The 26,469-nt window shown below is 30.1% G+C and overlaps 2 protein-coding genes across 4 annotated transcripts; one reads left to right on the top strand and one right to left on the bottom strand.

The window, feature by feature from the left end:
• Nucleotides 1-16,501: 16,501 nt before the first annotated feature.
• LOC113848318 (berberine bridge enzyme-like 22) lies at nucleotides 16,502-18,091 on the top strand. Its single transcript, XM_027477780.1, has one exon. The coding sequence runs from the start codon at nucleotides 16,502-16,504 to the stop codon at nucleotides 18,089-18,091; it is 1,590 nt and encodes a 529-aa protein (XP_027333581.1).
• Nucleotides 18,092-19,363: 1,272 nt separating this feature from the next.
• On the bottom strand, nucleotides 19,364-25,546 carry LOC113847469 (high mobility group B protein 10). 3 transcript variants are annotated; one of them, XM_027476606.1, is made up of 6 exons: nucleotides 25,278-25,546; nucleotides 24,701-24,779; nucleotides 24,224-24,386; nucleotides 24,056-24,133; nucleotides 20,951-21,303; nucleotides 19,364-19,672 (listed from the first exon to the last, which is right to left on the bottom strand). In XM_027476606.1, the coding sequence occupies exons 1-6, from the start codon at nucleotides 25,421-25,423 to the stop codon at nucleotides 19,580-19,582; spliced, it is 912 nt and encodes a 303-aa protein (XP_027332407.1). In that variant the 5' UTR covers nucleotides 25,424-25,546; the 3' UTR covers nucleotides 19,364-19,579. The 3 variants fall into 3 exon arrangements, with proteins under 3 accessions (XP_027332407.1, XP_027332405.1, XP_027332406.1); XM_027476604.1 differs by having other exon boundaries at nucleotides 19,413-20,819; nucleotides 25,282-25,546; XM_027476605.1 differs by having other exon boundaries at nucleotides 19,413-19,672; nucleotides 25,282-25,546.
• Nucleotides 25,547-26,469: the final 923 nt, after the last annotated feature.

Below are 26,469 nucleotides of genomic sequence, written 5' to 3'. Positions count from 1 at the left end.
TTATAACCCTGTGAATATATCTTACCCAACTATACCTATTATGCATAGTATTCCTCATCCTGTTAATGACATAATTGTTATGGTTGAAAATCAGGCCACCATATCTAAAAGTAGTAACAACAATCAACTAGCAAGTGAACCTACTCATACTATAACTAGTGGCCCTTCTCCACATCCTAACATATCTAATAGTACAGATCAACATACAATTGAAAACACACATCATATGATAACTAGGTCCAAGTCTGGTATATTAAAACTTGAGCCTTCATTGTTGAAACTGAACCTAGTACTATTGCTTTAGCTATTCAATATCCAAAATGGTTTAATGCTATGAAAGAAGAATACTTAACTCTAACTAGAAATCAAACATAAGATTTAGTCCCTCTACCACCACATTGAAAAGCCATAAGATTCAAGTGGATATTCAAACTAAAATACAAACCTGATGGAACAATATCTAAACACAAAGCTAGACTAGTGGCTAAGGATTTTAGTCAACAAGAAGGCCTAGAATATACATATATTTTTAGTCCGGTTATCAAACCTGTAACTATAAGAATAATTCTCTTTATTGCTCTCACAAAAGGATAGCCAATAAGACAAATTGATGTCAATAATGCTTTTCTAAGTGGTTCATTAAAAGAGGATATATATATATATATATATATATATATATATATATATATATATATATATATATATATATATATATATATATATATATATATATATATATATGAAACAACCTGAGGGGTTCAATAATCAACATCCTACTCTTGTCTGCAGGCTTAAAAAGGCCATATATGGCCTTAAACAGGCTCCTAGAGCTTTGTTTGTCAAGCTAGCTTCTACTTTGATCAAATTTGGTTTTCAACCAGCAAAGTGTGATACTTCCTTCTTTATTCTTGTTAATGTTGTTCACACAATATATATATTAGTCTATGTGGATGACATTTTGATTACAAGGAGCTCTTAAGTATTCATACAGAATCTCTTTAACAAATTGAATATTATGTTCCCTCTAAAAGATCTGGGAAGGTTACATTATTTTTTGGGACTGCAAGTTCACTATGACACACAAGAAGTATGCTTCTAACTCAATCAACATATATAAATAAACTTGCTAACTAGACTTAACATGCAAGATTCAAAACCAGTAAAAACTCCTTTACCTCCTAGCTACAGAATGCCAACTGATTCAACAAATTTTTTTTGACAATCATAGTCTATACAGAAGTGTTCTTGGAGCTCTATAATATGTCATTGTGACACGATCAAACATTGCCTACTCTGAATAAATTGTGTCAGTTCATGCATAAACCCCTGGAATTTCACTAAAGATGTGTAAAATGACTGCTACGATACTTGAATGGCACAAAAGATTACACTTCTAAAAATCACCTAGTTTGACAATAATTGGGTTTCAGACTTTGATTGGGCAGCAATAGGATAGATATGAGATCTACATCAGGATACTGTGGAAAAAACTTTTGTATCATGGATGGCAAGAAGCAACACACAATTTTGAGGTCAAGTAACAGAGTTTAAGAGTTTGGGTGTAACAGTAGCTAAAATCACGTGGATTCAGTTTTATTAATAGAGTTGCAGGCAAAACACACCAAGCCACCATTAATCTGGTGAGATAACTTAGGTGTTGTCCTCCTTACTACAAATCCTGTACTTTATTTCAAGTCAAAACATTTTGAACTGAACTTGTGGTTTGTCAAAGAAAGAGCAGCTCAAGGCCTTATTCAAGTCAAACATTTACCTTCAGAATTTAAAGTGTTTGATTTACTAACAAAGTTACTTTCAACAATCATTTTTCAAAGCTTAAAACTTAAACTTAATTTTGTTTTCACAGACAAGTTTAGTTTGAGGGGGGTATAAAGGATATTAGTAACTTCAAGATTTTCAAGATCAAGGTTAGTAGTTTATTAGTTGGCATTTTTGTTGTAACAAACTTTGTTATTTTCTGTTTAAGTATTAGGTAACTATATATATATATATATATATATATATATATATATATATAATACCAGATAAGTTAGCTCAAAGCTAAAAAATTAGTTGATTAAATTAAAAGTGTTTAATTAGAAATAGTTATTATATTAACTCATAAATGTAAAATGACAAATAAAGGTATTATAACTTAGTAGACAAAATATTATGAAAGTGAAAATAATATTATTGCATGAAGGTGAGATAGCAAAAAACAATGGAAAAAGCAAATTGCTTTCAGCAAAGAAGGATCGATTCTTCGCCAAGCCTAAGGCTTACAATAGTTTAGCTAATTAACCTCGGTAATTAAACTTTATTTTAATATTTAATATAGTAAGTATTAAAATTTTAGTCCCTGGGATTGTCATTATTAGACATTTTAATCTATAATTTTTTAAAATATTTCATTTGCTCATCCTTTTTTTTTTTATTTAACACTTACCATCGTACGAAAGCACTATCGTTGTTTATGGTCTGTGTTCTCTATTGAAAACTTTGTTGCTGCCATTTGACACTTTTCCGACACTAAAAAAATTTGAACATTCCCACACAAACTTCACTGGTTCTCTTCCAACGCACATTCATTCCAACCTTATCCACATCAATCTTTCCAACAACAAACTTAAAGGAATAGTAACCACTTTTATTACCATGCTTGTTAGCCTCAAAATATTGAATCCCTTCTTTATGTTCTAGTTCTCCAAGTTATGGAATTTGAAACTTGTGTGGAGTTTCAGCCAATAATTAGTTCATTTTTTTTTTAAAAAGGGTGAACTTTTTGTTGAGTTTGTTAGATGTTAACGGACAATGTTGTAGTAAACACAAGAAGGTGTTCTTCATCTTCTTGTTTGTTTTAGGAGAAGTTTTGCTACTATATCTAAAAAAGGTTAAATGTTATGCAAAAAGACTAAGTGGCAAATGGAAGTGTTGAAGGTGAGTGTGAATAGAGAAAAAGGAAAGAAAGTGAAAGGAAAAGGTGAGAGTGGAGAATAAAGATAACGGAAGGTAAAAGTTTAAGGTGAAATGACAAGGTTGATGGGGAGAGGATGATAGTGTTGGAGAAGTGTCGAATGGCGGCGACGGAGTCGATAGTAGAGAATACAAATGCGAACATTAGTTAACGATGGTAGCATTAAAGAAGGATGTAGAAAAAGGAGGAGGGGTAAATGAAATGTTTTATGAACTAATGACTAAAATGACTTATGGATAACAATTTCTCGGACTAAGATGACCGGAAAATATATATCACATTATATATGACATTTTTGCAACGTTGTTCTATCACCAAAGTTAATATTTAGTAATTATATATTTTTAACAAATTATAATATTTAATTTATTTAAAATTATTTATCATCTTTAAATTAGGATAGGGAATGTTAGCAATTGAATGAGTAAATATTTATAAATATTTTATCATAAAAATAAGAATGAATGACTATAAAATCCTTCTCAAGATATTAATAATTAATTATTTTTTAAAAATAATAAATATTTTGGTGTTTATTTATTTATTTATTATTTTACATATGTTCTTATTTTTCAATGTATCAAAAGTTAAAAAATAGCGATGTAAAAATTGAATGAATAAAATAAAATAACTTAAAAATAAGAGATAAAAATGACCAAATAATAGTAGTAATTAAAATAGAAAACACTAGTACGAGTAGTGTTGAAATAAATGTTAGTGTTACTTATTTCAACTACTTTATCAAACAATAAGTTTTTTATTATACAAGAATTTTAGGTAACTAAAATGCCTTACCTCAAAGATAAATTAATTTTACTTTCAATTAGATAAATTAATTTTACTTTCAATTAGATTTTACTAGTTTAAAGATTTTCATAAAGTTAAAAAAATAAATTTTAAATTATTGAATATAATTAAGATATATGTTAAAGTTAATTTTGACCTTAATTGTTTTTTAAAGTAAAAATATGTAATTTTATAAATTAATTAGATGATTAAACCTTCACTTTAATCTTTGAATATCAAATATTTTAATCTTTAAAATTTTTAAAATGTCATATTAGTTCTTAATTTTTGCCTTTGTGTATCATTCTAGTCCTTCTAGCCATATATTATCAACACAGAATTAGCAAAATGCTAACATGTCATGTGAAGTGCCAACTTAAGTTTGTTTGTATGGCAAAAAAGAAGTCATATTCGATGTGATATATATTTTTATTTTATTTTAATCCTTGATAATGTCACTTATTAGACATTTTAGTCCTTAGTATAATAGTTCTTAAAACCTTTCATATACCCATCTTTCTTTCTTTTTTCATTCTTTCCTAACATTACCATTGTTAAAAACTGCCATCATTTGCCAGTCTCTGTGTTCTCATTCTTTGTCAACGATTTGTCGTTATAGCACCCTTACTTTAATTTAAATAATTTTCATTAATTATGTATATAATTTTGAATAAAACTTAATGAAAATTGTAAAATATTAGGATAGTTTTGGAAAGTTGTGTAGATACATGAATATAAATTGATAAAAGTCAACAAATTTTAAGACTTTTGTATAAAAAAATCTCATTGATAATAGGAATAAAATGTGTCTTCATAACTTAAATTTATAATTAAAATAAAAATAAAATTTTTATTATATATATATATATAATTTAATTTCATAGTATAAACAAAACTATTTTTTGTTAAATTAAATTTCTATCTAGAGTCGGATATAAATTAAAATTTAAAACAATTAACTACTAAGTATTACACATTCACCTTAAATCACTATTTATAACAGGGTTTATCAAAATATTATAAACTCTAGATAGAAACTCAATTAATATTATTACGTTCCTAAAAAATAAACTAATTCTAATAGAGTAGTTCCCTTCCTTACAATCCATTGTGAGTATGACCCTAGGACAAATCTATTTTCTTTTATTTTTTCATTACCTGAAAATATTTATAAGGGTGAGCATCCTTTACTCCACTAAATTCTTATTTTATAATACATTCAAAGTAATGCAAAAAATATTTTTCTAATACATCATGCATCAAAATAGAAATAATTTATAAAACAATTCTAACCAGACATAGATCACCCATACACATCATTTTACATTTAATCATATACGATCTTTCAATCCCTGAACTTATGACACTTTATTCATTTCAATTTTGAAATTCATTAAATAACGATACTTTAGGTACTTATGGCCCCCTAAATGGCTACCAACATACTTTTTTTTAGTTATGAAGGACTTATGCCAACATGGATAGTCATTGTTAGCCACCACACAAGGATACAACATGTGCTTTATACAACATTCATAGCGAAGGTATAGTCAATAGTCTAGTTATGAAATAAGAGTGAGCCTATGAATGCTTTGACTATCAATTGTGTACACATCAACTATTAGCATTCATCGCTCTTATTTTCCTACATTTTTGAAATCGCTTCTAGACCCTATACTTCTAGTATATCTTTGAACTATCCATACTGTAACGCCCTGAATTTTTGTAATATTAATTATTGTATTTATATAAATCTAAATGCATATATATGTGTGTGTTGACTTACTTGATAATGATGTTTATGTGTATTAAGTATATAGATGTGTGTATTGTGTGTATGCATGACTAGATAGGGTTGAAATAGGCTAAGTGCCTAAGTGCAGGGAGCAATTCTGAGCTGTTATGATAAAAGGCGGAAGTCGTTGGAGTTTCAGGTGGGTGACCACGTATTTCTGAAGGTTTCACCTGTAACCAGAGTGGGGAGAGTTCTGAAGTCTCAGAAACTATCTCCTAAGTCCATTGGGTCATTCGAAGTGCTGAGTAAAATTGGTCCTGCTGCATATCGGATAGCATTGCCTCTGAATCTCTCGAATCTACATCTAGTCACAGCTTAGGCAATATGTGCCGAATCCTTTCTATGTGATAGATCTTGACCCGGTTCAAGTGAGAGAAGAGTTGTCATATGATGTGTACCCGGTGAGGATTGCTGACCACCGTGTTAAACAACTGAGGGGCAAGGACATCTCATTGGTGAAGGTAATATGAAGCTCAAGTGATGAGGGAGATGCCACATGGGAAACAAAGAGTAGAATGAGAGAATTGTACCTGGGGTTGTTTTTGTAGTTTGTGAGTGTTTGGTTGAATTTCAGAGACGAAATTCTTTGAAGGTGGGAAGAGTTGTAACTTCCTGAATTTTTGTAATATTAATTATTGTATTTATATAAATCTAAATGCATATATGTGTGTGTGTTGACTTACTTAATAATGATGTTTATATGTATTAAGTATATGAATGTGTGTATTGTGTGTATGCATGATTGGATAGAGTTGAAATGGGCTAAGTACCTAAGTGCAGGGAGTAATTTCGGGCTATTTTCGCTGCAACAAGAGGACCTTGGGAAAAAGGACTGAAACTATCGCCTTCTCGCTATAGTGAGAGACATCTCCCTGTAGCGACAGTTTGGAGTGCATTTCTGAGTGCAGTCTCACTGTAGTGAGATTTTACAGAAACCAGAGTGCAGTTTCGTCTGATATTTTCGCTGCAGTATGAGGGCGTGTTGCTGCAGCAAAAATATCTTGTTGTAGCGAGAGTGCCGCGACCAGAAGAGGATTTAAAGGGGTTAGGGTTCAGGGAGAGTTATTTCTCCCTCTCCCTTCAAAATTCCTTTGATCATATCGTTCTCAAAGCCCTATTCCATCAATTAATTGCCTCCAAAGCCGTTCGGGAGCTCGATTGAAAGTTGAATCCGTGTGAGGAACACTTGGAGGTGAGTTTTAATGGTTAGGGTTTCGTTTCCCATACCTTTTTTCCTCTGTTTCTGGGTTTCCTTGGATTCTCATGGAGTTCTTCCATGTGTTTTAGGCCAAAATTTGTGTAGGGAGAACGTCCGTGATCGAATCCAAGTGTGAGTCTTCAATCTAAGATAAGGGGGACTCTAACTATCTCAAATGTGTTGTAATTCTTGTGTGTTTTGTTAATTAATGCAATGTGGCTGAGATAGGGAGTAGAAATCGTGTGTTTGATTGGAATTGGTGTGCAATGTGATGTGTGCTAGAATAGTTAGGCCCCGTGGGGGAAATTGTGTATGATGGAATGTCAATGATTGGTGACTTAATGATATTGTGAATAAATAAAGGCTATGTGCCATATATTGTGGATAAAATGTGGGCTATGTGTTGTGTAATGTGAATTGAATGTAGGCTGTGTGCTATGTGTAAGTATGAATATTGCGTGTGTGAATGAAATTTATGTGAATGAGGCGTGTTAGCGCCGTTGTAATGTGTTGTGAATAGTTCAGTGATACACTGGGGGTGTAGAAGATGAGGACGGTAGAAATACTTTAGGGAAGAGGGAGTGGTGGTGACACCGACTGTGGAACGGGTGCACCACGGGCCACACACTTTCTTCCTGACTATACCTCTGACCACTATCTTTGCTAAGCGACCCGTGACTGCCCACGTGGTATCCGTGAAGCGGGGTAACCGGCGACCATTCATGGTGTAAATCTGTGATCACAGTGTCACAGTGAGTGTGACTGGCGTGCATGTGCATGTGTTTATGACTTGTACTTACGGATGTGAAATGTTGCCTGTGATTGTATTTGTTTAATGTATTGGAAATGTGTTGGAGGTGAGACTCTATGCTAACTGTGTGTTTTTGGATAGTGTAGAGTATTCACCCTTATATTCATTTTTCAAGTAACCAAAACGATCAGCACTGGACTCAGTGAAATGGGTGGATGAAACTGCTATAGGACTTATGATATTATTTTGAAAAACTGTTGTATTTGAATAAGTCTTATAGCAACTGTTTGATATAATTTATAAAAAAAAATTTTATTTGAAATAGTTGATGAAACTTGAATTTAAAATAGAAATTTTATTATCTAAAAAATTTGTGAAATTTCTTATTTGTGGAAATTAAATTTAAGGTGTTACACATACCGAAACTCAGCATTGACACACTAAAATCATACTATTACACCAATCAATATTATTCTAATACATGTGTTACAATCACAGTAATCAATATGTTACAACATATATGTTATAATCTCACTCATCGATGTATTATAACACACATATTAAATCACACCAATCGGTGTTTTTATGACACATGTATTAGTTATTCCTTTTTCTTTTACTTACATTTTCTCAGTAATTCACAGATATTCACATCAATTTCATTCATCTCTTTTCCTCATTCATTTTAATGAATCATGTCTAAATTAAAGCATACCCAAACTTAATCCACATTACATATATTGAAAGAAAACATTTTAATCATGCTAGATCAATCAATCATGCATTATCAACTTTTCATGATAATAAAAGACCTCATTTAAGCACATATTTATGAAATAAAGAAGCATATCATTATACAATCCAATACAATATGCCGAAGATCGGACACCTTCAGACTTAGACTAATCACTTAGTTTAGAAGTAAATTGCCAAATATCACACTTTTTCAATCTTAATAAAGTCTTATATTCTAAAGTTTAACCTTTTCTATTTTTTTCATCCTCCAACACACTTACTATTCAAAAATAATAATTTATAATATCAGCAATACATAAATATAAATATAATGAGTAACTTGCATATGAAAACTTCTTAAAACATTATTTGTTCATAACTATTATTATAAAATTTTATTTTAGGTGATTTTTAAATTATAGGTTTTCATGCCAAAAATCTATTTTTAACATTATACTTTGAAATAAAATACTTTAGATCTACTATTCAAAACAGGGTATTGTGGGTTTTTCAAACTAAAACATAAAAATAGAACTTAGAGTTTGGGATCAACTCCTCGTGCTTGGAGATAGGTCTCTAAGACTAAATTATTTATGAGATCTAGAAAGGAGCTCAAGTTTTGACCGAAAATACTACTCAAAGACTAGAGTTCTTCCTAACATCACAAAGTATAGTACTATTATGCAAAGAGAAAATAGAGAAATAAGAGTAAGATGGAATAGATAAGCTCTAGAATTTACTTGAATTCAAGTGGAATGGATGTTCGAGTTAAGATTCGAGAGAGATTCAAGATTAGAGGATGATTTTCTGAGAAGAGAAAGGGAGAGAACGGAAAGAATCAGAGTGAGAGGTGGTTTGATGAATAATGAAAATTTTTAATGTAAATTTTCTTAAATACTCTTCAAAACTTGCAATTTCTCACTTAAGCGAGATTTGCTTGAGTGAGAAAACCAAACAATGGTTTTTTAGCTTTTTTCTGATAATCTCGCATGAACGAGAATGGGTCCATAGAGTTCCTACAAGGCCACCTGGGCGAGACCCTTCTTGCCTGAGCTAAGGAATATTTGGGATGATGTTATCCTTTCTCATTTGAGCGAAAATGTCCCAAAAAGCCCAGTTTAAAAAGACTCTATCTTGCTTAAGCAAGAAACCTGCACCAAAATTTCTATTTTTTCAAAAACAAAAGAAATAAAAATAAGGGTGTTATAGTCACTGCTATCCCAAACTTACCAATATCTATTTTTCCAACAACAAACTCAAAAAGGAACAATACTCACTTCTGTTACCATGCTTGATAGCCTCATAATCCTGAATCTTTCTTCTAATGGACTCAAAGGTGACATACCCTCTTCCATTGGGGATTTAATTTCACTAAAAATATCTCTTGCCTTTGAATTCATTTTTGGAGTCTATTTAAGATTTTATTTCTGTCAAACTCAATTTGGTTCACTTAGATCTAAGTTCAACCAATTCAATATATCCATTCTTAAGTTTATTTTTGAAATGGAGAACCTCAATATGTTTGATGGTGGCAACGAAGTTGGCAGAGAACACAAATGCGAATGGTGGTCGACAAAAGTAATTTTTGATTATGGTAGTGTGAAGGAAGAATGAAGAGGAAGAAAGATGGGAAGATGAAAAGTTTTAAAAACTAGAAACTAAAATGTTTGATGAGTGAAAATATAAGAGACTAAAATAAAATAAAAGTATATATTTCATTGTATACAACATAGTTTTTAATACACAATCAAACATACATGTCATTTGTCATTATTTTATTACTACGTGTTAACAAGGACTAAAATAATGATAAAAACAAAAGTTAAAAACTAATATGACATTTTTAAAATTTTAAGAATTAAAATACTCAATATGGTAATTTCTATAGTACTTTGAAAATTAACAGGACATTATATGCCTTTTTACATATAGAATAATTATTTTTGTTAATATTATATTAAATATGTATATTAGATAGTAGAGATTAGTGATCTATCATAAAAATACATAAATATCTTTTAATTTTTAAGATATTAGAACAATCATCAATTTAAGAAATATATAAAATGTCATTTCAAGTTTACAGGCACTATAACAAGTAATTACCTATTTATTTTCTTAGGCTTTGTTTGAGAGTTTGAAGGGAGAGAGAGGAAAAGAGTTTAAAAGGTTTAGGAAGGGAGAATAAAGGAGGGGAATGTGGGTTAAACATCTCTTATTTGGATGTTTAATATTGAGAGGGAACACAGAAAGTTTAAGATGTAAATAACATTATTATTCTTTTAATTTGTCACATTTTTTTAATATTTTTTAAATTTTTTTCAAAAAATACAAAAAATAAATAATTTTCTCTTTGTAAAAATTAATATTTTTAAATTTCTATTTTTATTTTTCATAATTTAAAAAAAAATCTTACTCTAAAATCTAACATTTTTTGAATAAAACTTTTTTTTAATTTTTTTTTTACTATTCTAACTCTAAACTATACTAAATATTTAATCTAATAAATAGAAATATAAATGATAAGTTCTACAATATGAGTTACTAAACTCTTATTGAATGAGAAAACTAGAAAAAAAATAGTTAGGAGGGTTTTGGGAGTTAGAAAAACTCCTTAATCTTTATTCTCATATTTAATTAACTTCCAAATAAGGGTTATTGATTGTTAATCCCTCCTTTCCTCTCCTTAACATGAAATATAAACAAAGCTATAAAAAAATAAAATAAAAATTAACTACTAATTAGACATTTAACTATTTCATGAAGAAAAAATTAAAGTTAAATTATAGGTGTTGACTCAAAAATAAAATAAAATAAAATTAGATGTTGTGAACAACACACAACTTTATCTTGTAAGGTTGTTGTTTGATTTTACTTTTGTAATTTTTTTTAAATATATTTTTTATTTTTATAGCTTTTAAATTTAATTTTTATTTTAGTTTCTGGTTTTTTAAAACTTTATATTTTTATCCTTAGAATAATTGAATTTTTTAAATAAATGTAGATAAAATTTGAAAAAAAATTGAGGGACTAAAATTAAAATCTTACAATAATGTAGAGATAAAAAAAATATATTTAAGCTTTTTCTTTTATTCTAATGTGTCTTCTTATTTTTAAAATTAAATTAATTATTAAATATTTATTTATTTAAGTAAAGAAAATATTATTTTTATTAGTATTTTTCAATATACGTTGATATAATAGGATATTTGCATGTCACCTCAAATCAAACTTTATCAATTAAATTGAATATTTTTAAATTAAAATTTTCAAAACTTGTATGTATTTATATCTTATTAATAGTGAACTATTTCTTAATCCATTCTCATTTTCACTCCACGACAGAAAATAAAATAAAATTGGAGCCTACATACATATTTTAAGATAACAGAATGTATTCTCCTTATAAATGTTAAAATGAATTTGTGCATATGATAATATTTTGGAGGGGTGGAGAAATAATATTTTTTTTAAAATAAAAAATATAAATTGATATATTAATATAAATTTAATGTATTAATAATGTATTTTTTTTTTGTAAATAATATATAATTTTTTAATTTAAAATTTAAAAATATGTCATTTCCTTTTAATTGTTAAATTCTTGCATCATTCATGTGATTCCTCAGCCGCTTGATTCACTTAAAGCTAGAATATTTGTGTTTGAGTAAGAGAGTTTTGAAGTGGAGAAAAAAATTTATATTTTAAAAATATATTTAAAATTAATATTTTTAAAATAAAATATATAAATTGATATGTTAATATGAATTTAATGTATTAATAATTTATTTGTTATTGTAAATGATATATAATTTTTTAATTAAAATTAAAAAATATATCATCTCCTATTTTTTTTTAAAAAAAATTTCTTCCAAAATCATACTTCAAGCATTTTTTTTTATTTTTATTTTTTACATTTTTCTGCATAATTCATTTAAACTATAATAATTGGAAATCTAGCTTCCACCGGAATGGGAGAGCATATGAATCCTCCCCTCACACACTTATACTTTATTATAATTAAGAAGTCAATCTGTTATTTTTGGAAGAAAATTTTAAAAATATAAAAAAATTATTTAAAACGAAAGTTTGTATTTATTCATTTAAATGAATATTTATTTATTTTTATATTAAAGCATTTTTTTCATTCAAAATAAAAAATATATCAATTTATTCAATTTAAAGGATTATTTTGTTGGTATATATTGGAAGTTGTCTCGGTTCAAGTCAATAGCTATAATATTTCATATAAGTTATTTTAAATATGTAGAACAAAAGACATATTCTTATACAAACAGACATTAGTCAAATGATGTAATTATTAAGATACGAGTAAATATCAATTGACATGACATATTTATTCATGATAACATTATTTAAAACAAAATTAAATCTTCATATAAAATAAGCATCAATTAATTTGATGTAACTCTTTATAAATAATCCAAAGTATTCATTATGTACAATTAGCTCTTACCTTTTATTTCACTTTTTCACAAACTACATACTCATTTGCCATTTTTTTTTTTAACTTCAATGAATAAGAAATAAAAAATAAAATTATCATTTTGTAATCATCAATGTCATGACTTTAGTTTTGAGAATACAAACCAATACAAACCAATTTGTAGTTTTTCACAAACTACAAATTTTATTTTTTATAAGGACAAATTAGACTAAGTTAATTCAGCGTCAGCAAACAATGTTCTGAATGCAACAAATCCAATCGGTCAGTAATATACACAAACCTCAATACATATTCTTCAAAACCTGCCGGCCAATAATACAACATGATAGGTGGTTATACACTTATACTTTGGATCTGTTCGAATAAACTTTTGAATAAGAATTTTTAAGTAAAAATAAATAAAATGAATTAAACTTTTTTTATAAGTTAAATTTAAGTTGTGTATAAGCTTTTGAAGAAGTTAATAAAAAAACTTTTAAAAAATAATAAAGTATAAAGTTAATTTTAATTTATGAAAAAAATTAACTTAATTTTTTTATTTTCTTCTTTTATAAAAATGTATTCAAACAAAACTTTAGTCTATTTGTTGAATAAAAATTGTTTGCATTCTAACTTTTAGTTTATTAAAAAATACAGACATTGGTGTGCTACATATAAATGTATGACATTACCTCTCATCCTAAAAAAAAAATTCAAAATGAACAAGTCACTTTGTCTCACTTGTAAAAGTAGAGATAAGTAAAATATAGAAAGTAAGAAATATATTATATTCATTATTTCTATCCTATAATAAGAGTTCAATGAGCTCATGAAAGAGAGGTCATACTCAAGTTGTGGAAGAGAAAGGAGTTATTAGAGCTAGAGAGCAATCACTCTGCAAGAGAAGAGAGGAAGTCACCATATACACTCAAAGCAGTTTCGATAAATCTATGTTTACAAAGTCTTCATTGTTGAATTGGGCTGAAAATTTGACAGTAGTTCTATGACGTGTAATTTTTTGTTTTAAACAATTGGATATTTGAACAAGTGTTTGTAGTGTAATTAATAGTATTCATATGATAGCTCTATTTTAGGTGTTTTCATCTTCTTGTGTTTCAATTTTGTAAGCTTTATTACTAAAGTTGATTGATTGATTGTAAGCATAGTTTGTGCACAAACTTATGACTATCTTGTACTTTTGTTTGATAATAGTGGAGTTACTTCTTTAGTTTAGACAACTTATAGTTTTTACCTCTCACATTTAAGAAGTTTTTCACATTAAACAATTTTGGGTTTACTTTCTATTTTGTTATTTTTTATTTGCTGCAATATTTATTATTACTCCTCTAGATTCTTACAAGTTGAGAGATTTAATTTTGTTGTATTGTTCATTGTTGCATTTGTGTTGGTATCCCCATCAATAAGTAAATATCTAACTATATTGACAACAAAAGAAATTATTTTAGATTTTGTTTAGTTAAAGTGTAAAATGATTATGGTTAAATTATAGATTTAATTCTTTTAGTTGACACACATCTATGAAATTAGTCCCTGTACTTAAAGAAGTTACATTTTAGTCTCAATACAAGTATTTTATTACGTTTTGATCTCCACTATTATAACGTTAGTGATGGAAAGGACTATTTTATAAATATTTAAAATATGTTAGGAATTTATTTATAAATATTAATTTTAAATAATAAAATATTAAAAAATTAAATGATGTAGAAATACATGATGAGCTAGCTCTTCGTGAGATAACTCAATACTTAATAAAAAGAGAATTGACATGAGAGACTAAATCTTAATAAAATTTTTTGCAAGAATTTATTACAAGATGTGCTACATTTACAAGAACCAAAAGTATAATTAAGTTTAGCATTTGCGTCAACCAGCACTTCAAAGAGGAAAGGTTGACGGTAGAGATTAAATTTTAACATCTTAGCATTTTAGGAACTAAATTCTAACAAAAAGTTTTATAATAACTTATTACAAAATTTGCTACATTTATAGGGACCAAACTTGTATTTAAGACTTTTTAAAATCTTTTATTGTAATTTACAAATGTCTTATAAATCAAGATGGTATTCTATGCTCTTTCATACGCATCATTGTTAATTTTATATTAAATATCTATAATAGATAGTGAGGTTAATCGTCTATTTAAAAAAAGATATAAATATCATTTAATTTTTAAGATATTGAAATAATTAAAACCGTTTATTTAAAATTGGTATAAGATGTCCTTTCAAGTTTATCAAACATCATAGAAAGCACCTTCTTTTATTTGGTGGCTTATTTTTTATTTTTTCTAGACTAGCTCAAAAAAAAATATTTATTTCTAGTTAAAATATACTTTCAATCTGTATAATTATTTATTTACAAATTAATCTCTATACTTAAATAAATTTATATTTTACTTTTTATATAAGTACTTTATTACGTTTTAATCTATGTTATTATAACATCGTTAATATTATTAATAGTGATACTAAAATGCAAATAATAGAGACCAAACATAGCAAAGTGCTCGTGTAAGAAGGATTAAAACATAATTTTTGAAAAAATAAGAATTATTTTATAGATAAATTTTAACTACGAAGTTTTAACCATCTGTTATACATGCAGTTCATGTCATGCTTCGACAATATATTTAATGTACAAAGTTTAACATAGGATTTCTTCAGCATGCGACTCGTCGGGGAATGCATTTATAAACTAAAGAGGATGCTTTGGTATCTATTAACTATCTCAGCAACCACTAACTCTCTTTAGTGAGATTTTAAGAACTGTTCCCAATGTGCATAAAAAAGATGAATGTTATAAATTGCAACACCTAATAATTAACGCCTACCTAAGATTGGTAATATAAACTATTCCCCTGACTGGTTCAAAAACCTTTGTTTAAGGTGTTACATTAAATGCCTTACAAAACAAATGAAAATTCAATTGAGACATAGAAGGAATAAAAGTTTTGGCTAGTCAAAGAGATAGGATTCGTTGATCCAATGCTTCTTTTGATGTTTTCTTGTGCTCATTATTATGGCTCCAATAATAATCTATTAATCCTATGCATCCATTTTATCTCAAAATCAAGCATCAAACCATGTACTCCCTCCATTCCTTATGCTTTGTAATTTAAGATTTTTACACTAAGATTAAGCATGTTTTAATTGATGTAATGTATTATCATGGTATGACTAAAATATCCCCATTAATTAAGGGTACAGGTAGCAAAGAAATTAAATAAGTCTTGAAAATCTAAAACAATAAAACTTTTGAAACAAAACTAAGAAGTTAAAACAACAAAACATAAGGAATAGAGGGAGCAACAACCAAAATCTTGTGAGAACACTTTCATAATGTTAAGATTTGGACAAACCCAACAAATTTTATAGACATGAATGAATGATTTAGTGTTAAGGTCATGTTGGTTAGACAGAAACTTGTTAACTTAGATCCTCCAGCAGATAAATTTTACAAATATGCTTAAAATGTGAGTTATTGAAGGAGTGTAAAATTGCTGACACGTCACGACCATCAAATTTTATATACTATAAATCAATAGATAAATAGATTTTGTAAGCATGGCTGCCGAAGCTGGGGTGCTAAGGACAATGTCATATCAACATGGTCGTTTTTATCTTTGCTTTGGAAATGTCACTACCCCAACTTTATTTTGGACATAAGGAAAATAGTTTCCTCATGTTATTGACTTAAATTTTCCACCTTTTCAAGTGGGCAAGTGTTCAATTTGTGTATATTTAAGTTTGTATATTTGAATCATAGCTCAATCAACCAAAGGTAGAGAAGAAAACATGAAGATGACCTATCTAGCAGTGTTTCTGATATTGCTTCTTTCAATCTCATGTGCAGCTTCTGCCTCCGTTGAGACAAAATTCAAGGAGTGCATGTTAACCCAAGTTAATGATGCCAATTTTGAATCCATTGAGAAACTAATCTTCACCTCATCCTTCTCAATATATCCAGTAGTATTGGAATCATTGGAACAAAATCCTAGATGGCTCAACTCCTCAAGCAAACCTCTTCTCATTCTAACACCTTTCCATGAATCAGAAATTCAGGCAGCCATTGCATGCAGCAAACAACTTGGGCTGCAGATTAGAGTCAGAAGTGGTGGCCATGATTATGAAGGGCTATCATATGTTTGTAAGGCCTTATTTGTCATGGTTGACCTCATCAACATCCATTCCATTGAAATTAACCTTGCTGATGAAACAGCTTGGGTTCAGGCTGGAGCAACATTAGGTGAACTTTACTACAAAATTTCCAAAGCAAGTAAAGTGCATGGATTCCCTGCAGGGTTGTGTCCAAGTGTTGGAATAGGTGGACACATCAGTGGAGGGGGGTTTGGTACCATGTTGAGGAAGCATGGTCTTGCAGCTGATCATGTTGTTGATGCATATCTGATAGATGTAAATGGGAAGATTCATGATAGAAAATCAATGGGAGAAGATGTTTTCTGGGCCATCAGAGGAGGTAGTGCTACTAGTTTTGGAGTCATTCTTGCATGGAAGATAAGATTGGTTAGAGTTCCACCTATTGTCACTGGGTTCAACATTCAAAGAACAATGGAACATGGAGCAACCAAGCTCATTCACATGTGGCAATACATAGCACACGAATTGCATGAGGATCTTTTCATTAGAATTATTGCTCAAAATAGCGGTGACAGTTCAAAAACATTCCATGCAACCTTCAACTCTCTCTTCCTTGGAGGAGTGGACAAGTTAATCCCTCTGATGAATGAGAGCTTCCCAGAATTGGGATTGCAGGCCAAGGACTGCATTGAAATGAGTTGGATTGAATCAGTGCTATATTTTGCTGGATACAACAAAGGGGACCCTCTAGAACTCTTGCTCAACAGAACTACCTCATACAAAAGCTCTTTCAAGGCCAAGTCTGACTTTGTCAAGGAGCCAATACCAAAAATTGGCCTAGAAGGAATTTGGAAAATGCTTCTTGAAGAAGATACCTTAGCATTATTGATAATGGATCCGTATGGTGGTAGAATGAATGAAATTTCAGAATCTGAAATCCCTTTTCCTCACAGAAAAGGTAACTTATACAACATACAATACATGGTCAAGTGGGAAGTGAATAGCATTGAAGCATCCAAGAGGCATCTACACTGGATGAAAATGCTTTATAGATATATGATTCCTTATGTTTCAAAATCTCCAAGAGCTGCCTATTTAAACTATAGGGATCTTGATTTAGGAAGCAACAAGCATGACAACACAAGCTACTCAGAAGCAAGTGTTTGGGGCATCAAGTACTTTAAGGGAAACTTCAGGAGATTGGCACAAATTAAGACAAAGTTTGATCCCCAAAATTTTTTCAGGAATGAACAAAGTGTTCCTCTCCTGAATTCCCTTCCTTCTTAACATAAATGGCATGAAATTATTACGAGCACCTAGAACATTTGTGTAGTACTTCAATATGACGTTAATCTGCAGTGTGATTGTAATAAACCCAACCCTGATTTGTTTGCTGCTTTACAGAAATTTCAAAGATAGAGTACTAAAAATAAAAAAGACAATATTTTGTATACCACTAGAAGTGGACACTTAAATGTGTCTCCTTTACATAGTGTATTTTTTAAATGCATGTATATATAGAAAAAAATATGTGAAAGATAGAAACAATATTATACAGTATTATATACGGTTTCAATTTTTAGTGATTCAAACAATAGAACTGAATTCAAAATGGATGAGATTTTTTCATAATGGGTATGGACTCAAGTAGCACTTCATATGAAGCTGCAAGATCCCGTAAGATTGCACCCTTAAATTGCCAATTATGTTAGTGTAAATACCCTTCCTATGATGTCTGCGGTCAGGTCCCCATGAACCTGAGTTGACAAGTCCGTTCCAACTCAGTCATGGGCTGAGTTTGGAAAACCTACAGCAGGAGAAATAAGAAGGGACAAAATGGAAATTAAAAAAGAGGAATCAGTTAGAGTAGTGCTAAAAAACGTTTGAAAAGCACTAGTTAATGTAGTCCTAAAAAATGCTAATAATTATCCATTTAAGCTTACCAAACAAACTTATTTTTATTAAACAAGCTTTTAATCAGATGAAATATCTTTCCAAATACACTTGTAATGAAGAAGGGGAGAGAAAGTAGTCAATTTTGCTTTCTGTTAGAAGTGGGTAGCATTATAAACCTTTGTAGGAGCATTGCTGGTGTTACACAATTCATTCTACAGTATTTGGTTCTCCCCTAATAATGCATATCATATATTTTCATCTTGGTCACTGACATCTGTTCAAGCTCCTTTGTGTACATTTTCTTTGTTTTTCTTCCTTATTACCATCGTATTTTAAAATTTTTTTATAGCAGAATGCACACAAGTGTAACACTGACCATTTGATACCAAACTACATTCACTACAAGGAAAAATAAGCTCATTGCAAGTAACTGTCAGAGTATGTAACCTTATTTTAGGACTCGTTGAATTTCATGCTCAACTAATGAAGCATTTATGAGACATGCTTGCAACATACAATTTTTGACGAATTATGCGCGCAAAGCTATTATATTTTCAATGAGATTTTAAGGACAAGCGAAAGTAATTCCCCATCGTTTTAGAATAATATCACATAGCCATAAGATCCAGTTTTCATTTCGAAAATCATGTAACAAACTAATGAATGAAAGACCCATGATTTTAGACTAACTACGAGAAAATAAAGTGCTACAAGATATTTTCTAAAATCATTCATCATATTTTACACTAGAATTGTCACAAAGCTACACTTCAAAGCTTCTATGGCGAAAGATAAAGAAAATTAACTATGATAAAGACAAATACAATGAACAAAAGATGGAACATGTGAAATGGAAGTCTAAGGATTCCATATAACAGCCTATTGAGTATTTGAAGTTGAATTATTGGATTTATACTCCAACATTTCAGTCCTGTATCTTTCTTTATCTCTCAACCCTTTCTCCTGGTAAACCTGCATTAAATTCACACAAAAAAGTTGCATGAGAAAGTTTAGGAGATAAATAACCCCAGAATATAATTTCAAACAAAAAAGGGTTGCTCCATTTCTTTGTTCTGCTTTTCGTGAGCTAAGAGTTGGAGACTAAACCCTTTGAGGCATAGAGATCACTGAAGTGAGCTTTGTCTGTGCCAACAATGTTTTTTTCATACACAACAAAAAATTGAACTTGGGTCAGCATGCAAATATTTTTCTTCTATGGTTAAATTTTAGAATAGGAAACAAGGAAAAAGCCATTACTACTACAACAAAAATAATTTCACGAAAAGAGCACTTTTTTCAAAAATAATCACTTTTCAGGTTTTAAAATTGTTTGGTTAAAATTATGAAAAAGTCAGAAGCTGAAAATTATTTAAGTTTTTCTAGAGACATTGTTTTGAATAGCTTCCAGTAAAAAAGCTGAAATTATAACTACCCACTAAAATAAAAAAGTATTTTTTTTATAATTGTAACCAAACAAAAAAATAACTTTTTAGTTTTTATAAAATCTCTAAAAATAAGTCACTTTTTTAAAAAGCTGAAACAAATAGACCCTTAATATTTTCACATAGAATTGAGAAGCTGTTATTACCCACATAGAATTAGAAACGATAATCCCTGATAGCTTCCATAAGCCAATAGGAAAATAGAGTTAGCTTTACATAAAACCTGCGGGGGAGCTTTCTGAAATGCCAGAAGAACACCATGATAGCTACATCTACAACTAGAAAAGGCTCTGACTACTTTCTAATATTCTGCAGACATTAAAAAGTTAATTCCTATTCACACACTGCCACATTAAGTACACAGATTTCAAGCATGTCCATGAATCCTACTCAATTCCATGGGTGAGAATCTGAGGATTTGTCAAATTTAGCTTAGTTCTAGGGTCGATTAATAGATTGCTAAGGATGTAGTTGAGTGTACAATAAAAAGAGAACAGAAATTTTGAGATCTAACACATCTCTAGATTATCAGTCATATCAACAATAGCTACATTGAATGCAAATATAACAAGCAATGGATCTTAAATGAAGGGAAAAAGAAGGAAAATAATCCATGTTCCTGAAAAAACTAGTCCAGATACATATAACATAACCTTTTTCCATTTCTTTCCCTTCATCTTCATTATGTACATTAGAGACCAGCATGTTAAGTTACAAAAAAGAAAAAGGAATCAGAACTCAGAAGCAAAAAAAAAAAACACATAAAAGCACAAAACCCTCATCATCGGTAAAAGAAGTGTGTCTATACCTGTCTTTCTGCGTCTGACAGATTGCTCCACAGAAATCCAATCCTCTTACTAATTGCTCTCTCTTGCCCCTGAAATGAGGGTTTTAGCTTGGCATAATTCTCAGCAAAGAAGAAATTGTATCCACTCCTGTTTGACTTTGGCCGAGATGGATCACGTGATGCTAATCTTGATCTCTTTCGATTCTGCAAACTAGCCGTTCCTTCAGCATGAGAAGTCTGGGACACATCAGGAACATGATACAGGACACCTTTCAGCTGTTCAGAACCCAGATTCACTGTAACTACGTATCCACCATCAAACTTCACATCAATCGTTCCAGGAAGCACAGAACCAGGTGCCTGTACTGGACTAGCTGCATATAGAAAAGCAAATCATGGTCACAGTTATACGTGAAAAGTATATTCATTTACCCCACATAAAATAGATGAACACAAAGCTAAAAAGTAATGTCAAATGAAATTTGAAGCAACAAATTGTCTAAGAATGGTAATTGCTTGATTACATTCACTTTCATAGGAACAAAAACAGATATTTACCAATAATATTCACAGGACAAATAACAAATTAATAAATTTTCTGAGAAAATTATGCTCCCTACTTCTATTTTCATTTCACATTAAAACAATTCATAAATAACTGCTTGTAGGTGTTATCTTCAACTAGGTTATTGTTGACAATAAAAAGTACAGCCTAAATCATTAGGGATAGATTCTCAAAATTGTTGGCACTTGGCACAAGAAGAAGACAGGTAATTTATATATTTGAAAACCTTTCAGTCATGTAATCTGTCAGAATATTAGAGCTATTAGTAAATTTGTAAGTGAACTTGTTGTACCTGTACTAGACTACCAGCAGTTTTAGTACCTAACTTAACTATTAATATAAATCTGAACATTATGTTAGGTATTGTATAACCATAGTTGTTAATCTCGAATAGCGGAAAATAGCAACCGACCCCTAAAACGTTATAGCATAATAGCATATAGCGGGATGACCACTATTTAAAAATTTATAATATGCATATATAATATGTTATGTACACAGAATTTTAATATAAATGCTCAAAAAATTCTCAAGATTACATAATCATCATTCCAAGTAATAGTGTAAAAGTGTAAAACTTTGCAGCATGGATGTTATATTAAACAAAAAATGCTAAACAGAGCTTGAACTGCAAAACAGAGGATGAACAGAAAAATAGATCTTGAACAGCAAAGCAAGAATGATCAGTGAACAGTAAAATAGAGCTCAAACAAAAAAGTAGAACAGACGTAGGAAAAGCTGATTTTTCCGGCGAAATGGAATGGGTGAGTCAGTGAGGAGGGGAGAAACCGCTATTTTGAGGTCCCAACTTTTTGTGTAGAGAGGAAGAGTGCGGAGGAAGATGAAACTGATTTTATGAAATATATGTTTTATCAAAGGTAAATGACCTTTCTACCCTTCAAAATAATCAAAATGGTGCATTTTAGGAAAAACAGAAAAGGGTTTCTTCCTTTCCCCAAAATTGGCACCACGTGACTTCTCCCCCTGTTCTGGCCTCGAATCACCCACAATCACCTTGACGTGACAAATGTCCTGTGACGTGGTGGCCGACAGCCACTCCGCACCATGCCAGCGCAACAGAGTGCTATTAACAACTATGTGTATAACATCTGACATCAGTCTCCATCAAATTGTTTAAACATTTTTATCTGTTTCCATATTTTTTACTTAAACCCTAGATCTCAACAAAACCTTAATAATTAAATAAAAGTTGTGTAGCCAACGGTTACTTGGTGCATATTTGGTTTGCAGTCCAACATTAATTTTGGAGAGAAAATTTATGTTTACTAAATTTTTTAAAATGTACTCAGGGCTAATTACTAATTTGCCTCCATTAAAGGTACTATATATTTACAAAAGAATAAAATGCATATTTTTTTGTTTTGGTAATACCACACCCAAAGTTATGTTACATCATACTGTCCAAACAAAACAATTCTTACAAAATTATTTCCATAAGGCATGAAGATACACAAATTAAGTCAAAGCTGATCATAAGTTTGTCTACTTCCAAAGCGATTCATCTCAAACCCAAAATCTTCTGAACTCTAAAGATATCATGAAAATCAGGAAGACCAAATTTACTTAATGCCAACAAAACACAGCTTGTGAAGTTATCTACCCTTGCAGTTCTACTGAACATGTCATTCTTAATCTGTTCTTGCAGAACAACTAAATAGCACATAAAATACAGGAAAGTGCAAAATCTTTTCATCACTACTCACAAGTCAGTGAATGTTACAAGTTCCGACAACTGTACCTTTGATCCATGTTGTAGAGATCTTAACAAAATTTTAAGAAGGCCCGTGCCTGCCTAACACAACCCTCCTCTTTTATCTCATAAGGCATTTAAACAAGACATTTAATGGTATTCTGTTTTCATCCTTCTCATTCCAATACATTCAATTCACCTAGGAATCCCATACTTGAATCTATCCAAGAAAGTAATAAAATTGCATTGGATATGTCTTCCAAAATCCTAAAGTTAAAGCCACAACAATTCCTTGAAGCTTTCCAAGAAGGAACCCCAGAACATTCAGGTTTACAGTTGAAGATAATATATAAACAAAAAGGATAAAATTTAAAAAACTTCCTCCAGAATTTGACCCTTTGACTAATAAGAGAAAGAATTAAAAGAAACTCAGTTAATTCACAAAGGTTTTGATGAACTTGTTTCAACAAGTGCACTACTAGACAAATGCCAATCAGCTTTGTAATTAAGTTTTCCAATGTTTGGGAATTTGGGTTGGGAGGTGCCATATGCCACAAACTGAAAGTTTGCATAGGTTAAAAGCCTTTTATAGAGGGTTATTTGCTAAAGGCCCTAATTGAAGGGGGTTTTCTTTTATTGAGAGAATTAAGGAACTATTTGAATGGCTCTCAGATCTCAGTCATATTGTATCCTGTAACTGCTTCATAAACAGAAGTAAACTACATTCAAAAATTAAAATATGCAAGAGGAAGAAGCTAGAGACACTGCTTTAGGTGAACAAAAATATATAATCAAATTAATATATAAAGCATCAAAGCAGTAATCAGATCAAATTGTTATGTTAACATACTCTGAACAGGTGGATCATTCACGGCAGCACCTTCTTTATCGGTAGCAGAGCTATTGGCAAGGCTTCGATTTGCAGAATCTGGATATATTAAATTACCGATTGGTCAAGAATAGGGGGAGTTAATCACAACATAATTAGAGAGGGAAAATGAAAATCATCTTTTCTTACCAGGTGTCAAGGAAGGACGGCCTTGCTTCCGAAAGTAATACACTTGCTCAAAGTGATAAAGCAATGACAGATAGCATTTGCGCACCATAAATGATGCACTCGTTATGGTATCCCGGAACTGGAAGGCTGTAATCACCTCCTTCCATTTTCGATCTACAATCACCTGCATTAATTTTTGAAAAACTTTAGGAGTCATTTTAGAAAGTTGCATTAAAGAGAAATGAATCTAACAAAAAATTCAATAACACAGAGCTGCATCATAGGTAAATTGCACGGTTGATAGGTTGATATCTTGACAATCAGCATCAAATCAGCTGAAAAAGCACATAGCTCCTTTACCTTTCTTTCCAACTCAAGTCCACCAAAATCATATCATAAAATAAGATAAAGGGAAATAAGTAAAAGAAAACACGTTTCATAACACCATGGATCTACTTTCAACAATTAGTTACTAGTAGAGATAGACAAACTGCATACCTTCTCAAGACCACCGCGAGATGTTACTTCTACGAAAAGGTGATATAGATCAAGTGGCTTTCCTCCTACAGTAGGAACCCTACACAAACAAAAAGGGAAAACTAACATTAACTTTAATTCCATTATTCTTCTGCATCATCTACACTTCATACAACACTCCGTAAGCACCTAGAGCAAATAGACGACAAAAGAATAGGTGTAGCATAAAATCAATAAGAAGGAAGTATCAAACTAATTAAAGCTAAGTAGCAAACCAATCTTGAAAAGTAAAACTCAAAAAAGCTTTAACATCATAGCAACTAACCAAGAAAACTTTGGAATTCCAAACTCAAGCTAAAACAAACTTGAAATAAAATGCAACAAAAATTTCACCATCACAAGCAATTTCCCTCTCTACCAGCAGCTAAACGGTAACTGGGCATGCAGGAAAACACCAAAAGCTCACAAATTTACCGCTCAAATAGGCAAAATAAACCAAACCCACCACAGCAAAAACAAGAATCAGCAACAAACCCCGCCAAAAAGAGGGTAATTGAAAAATGGTATTAATTTAAAAATAAAAAAGATAAAGACCTACTTACTTAAATCTGGTGCCAAATGAATTGTGAAAAGATTGAAGCTTTTCCCAGAAAAGTTTTTCATCACGAGCAAGGTCCTGATAGAGAGCGGTTGGGGGAGGATAAGGGTTAGTGGACGTGAGTGAGGATGATCCTTCATTCCCATTTGCCCTTTCACTCTGATGATTCTTCTGTTGCTGAGACCTATTGGTGGAACTATCAGGGTTTGGCTTATTTGTCATTTTCATGTTAATCTATGCTTTCACACCTTACCATAACATCAATAGCATTCATTTCATTATTCTAAAACTATTGGTTAGAACAAACAATCGTTATATACTGCATCTCGTCTATACTTTATAATATAATATAAATTTCATGTAATTAATGCAGAAAAAAAAAGTTATAATACAATATATAACTATTTGCATAATAAGCATTTAAATTGATTAGCAAAATGGGGAGCCAAATTTAAGAATGGTAACTTTTTAGATTTTCTCCTATTTGTAATAATAAATTACACTGCTTCTTGATTTGTGTTTTATTTTTTCTCAATTACGCTGCAGATTTGTTTCTTTCTTTGAAATCAACGTTCGGATCCAGTCCAATATATATTAAATTAATTAGATTTTTCTAAAGCTATACAGTTTATTATTTATTGTATTGTATGCTATGTTTTATTTTTATTAACTTTAAAAATTAATGTGTGTATATTTTTATAATATTAAATATTTCATTAATTAATTATTTTAAACTTCCATATATTAATGTATACGGTCAAGAATTTATTGGAATAGATTTTTTCTTAAATATTCGGTAATTTTAATCTAAATATTGTTTTAAAATAATATTTGAGCAAATATTGATTTTTCTAAAGCAATTATGATTTTGCTTTCTTTAGATCGTCCTAGAAATTCAATACCAACTCAGTATCCTAAAAGACGATTATAGATATTCTTTACAAGTTTTATAAAAGTAATTTATAAATTTTCATATAACCTATTAAAATAATTTTTTTTCACTTATACCATAAGTTTTATGGCTTAAAATACCTCTTATATGACAAAAATGTATTAAATAAAAATTTAATCACGCTGTTGTCCAAATGCATCTTATAGAGATCTCTGTCAAATCAAAATTTTAATTTACTATCTTCACTTTTTTATTTAATTAATTAAAATTCATTATTTTAATGAAGAAAGAGAAAAAAGA

This window comes from Abrus precatorius, unplaced genomic scaffold (genome assembly GCF_003935025.1).
Source record: "Abrus precatorius isolate BTA unplaced genomic scaffold, Abrus_2018 Scaffold8, whole genome shotgun sequence".
Classification (NCBI taxonomy): Eukaryota; Viridiplantae; Streptophyta; class Magnoliopsida; order Fabales; family Fabaceae; genus Abrus; species Abrus precatorius.
This window is presented reverse-complemented; position numbering and strand designations above follow the sequence as displayed.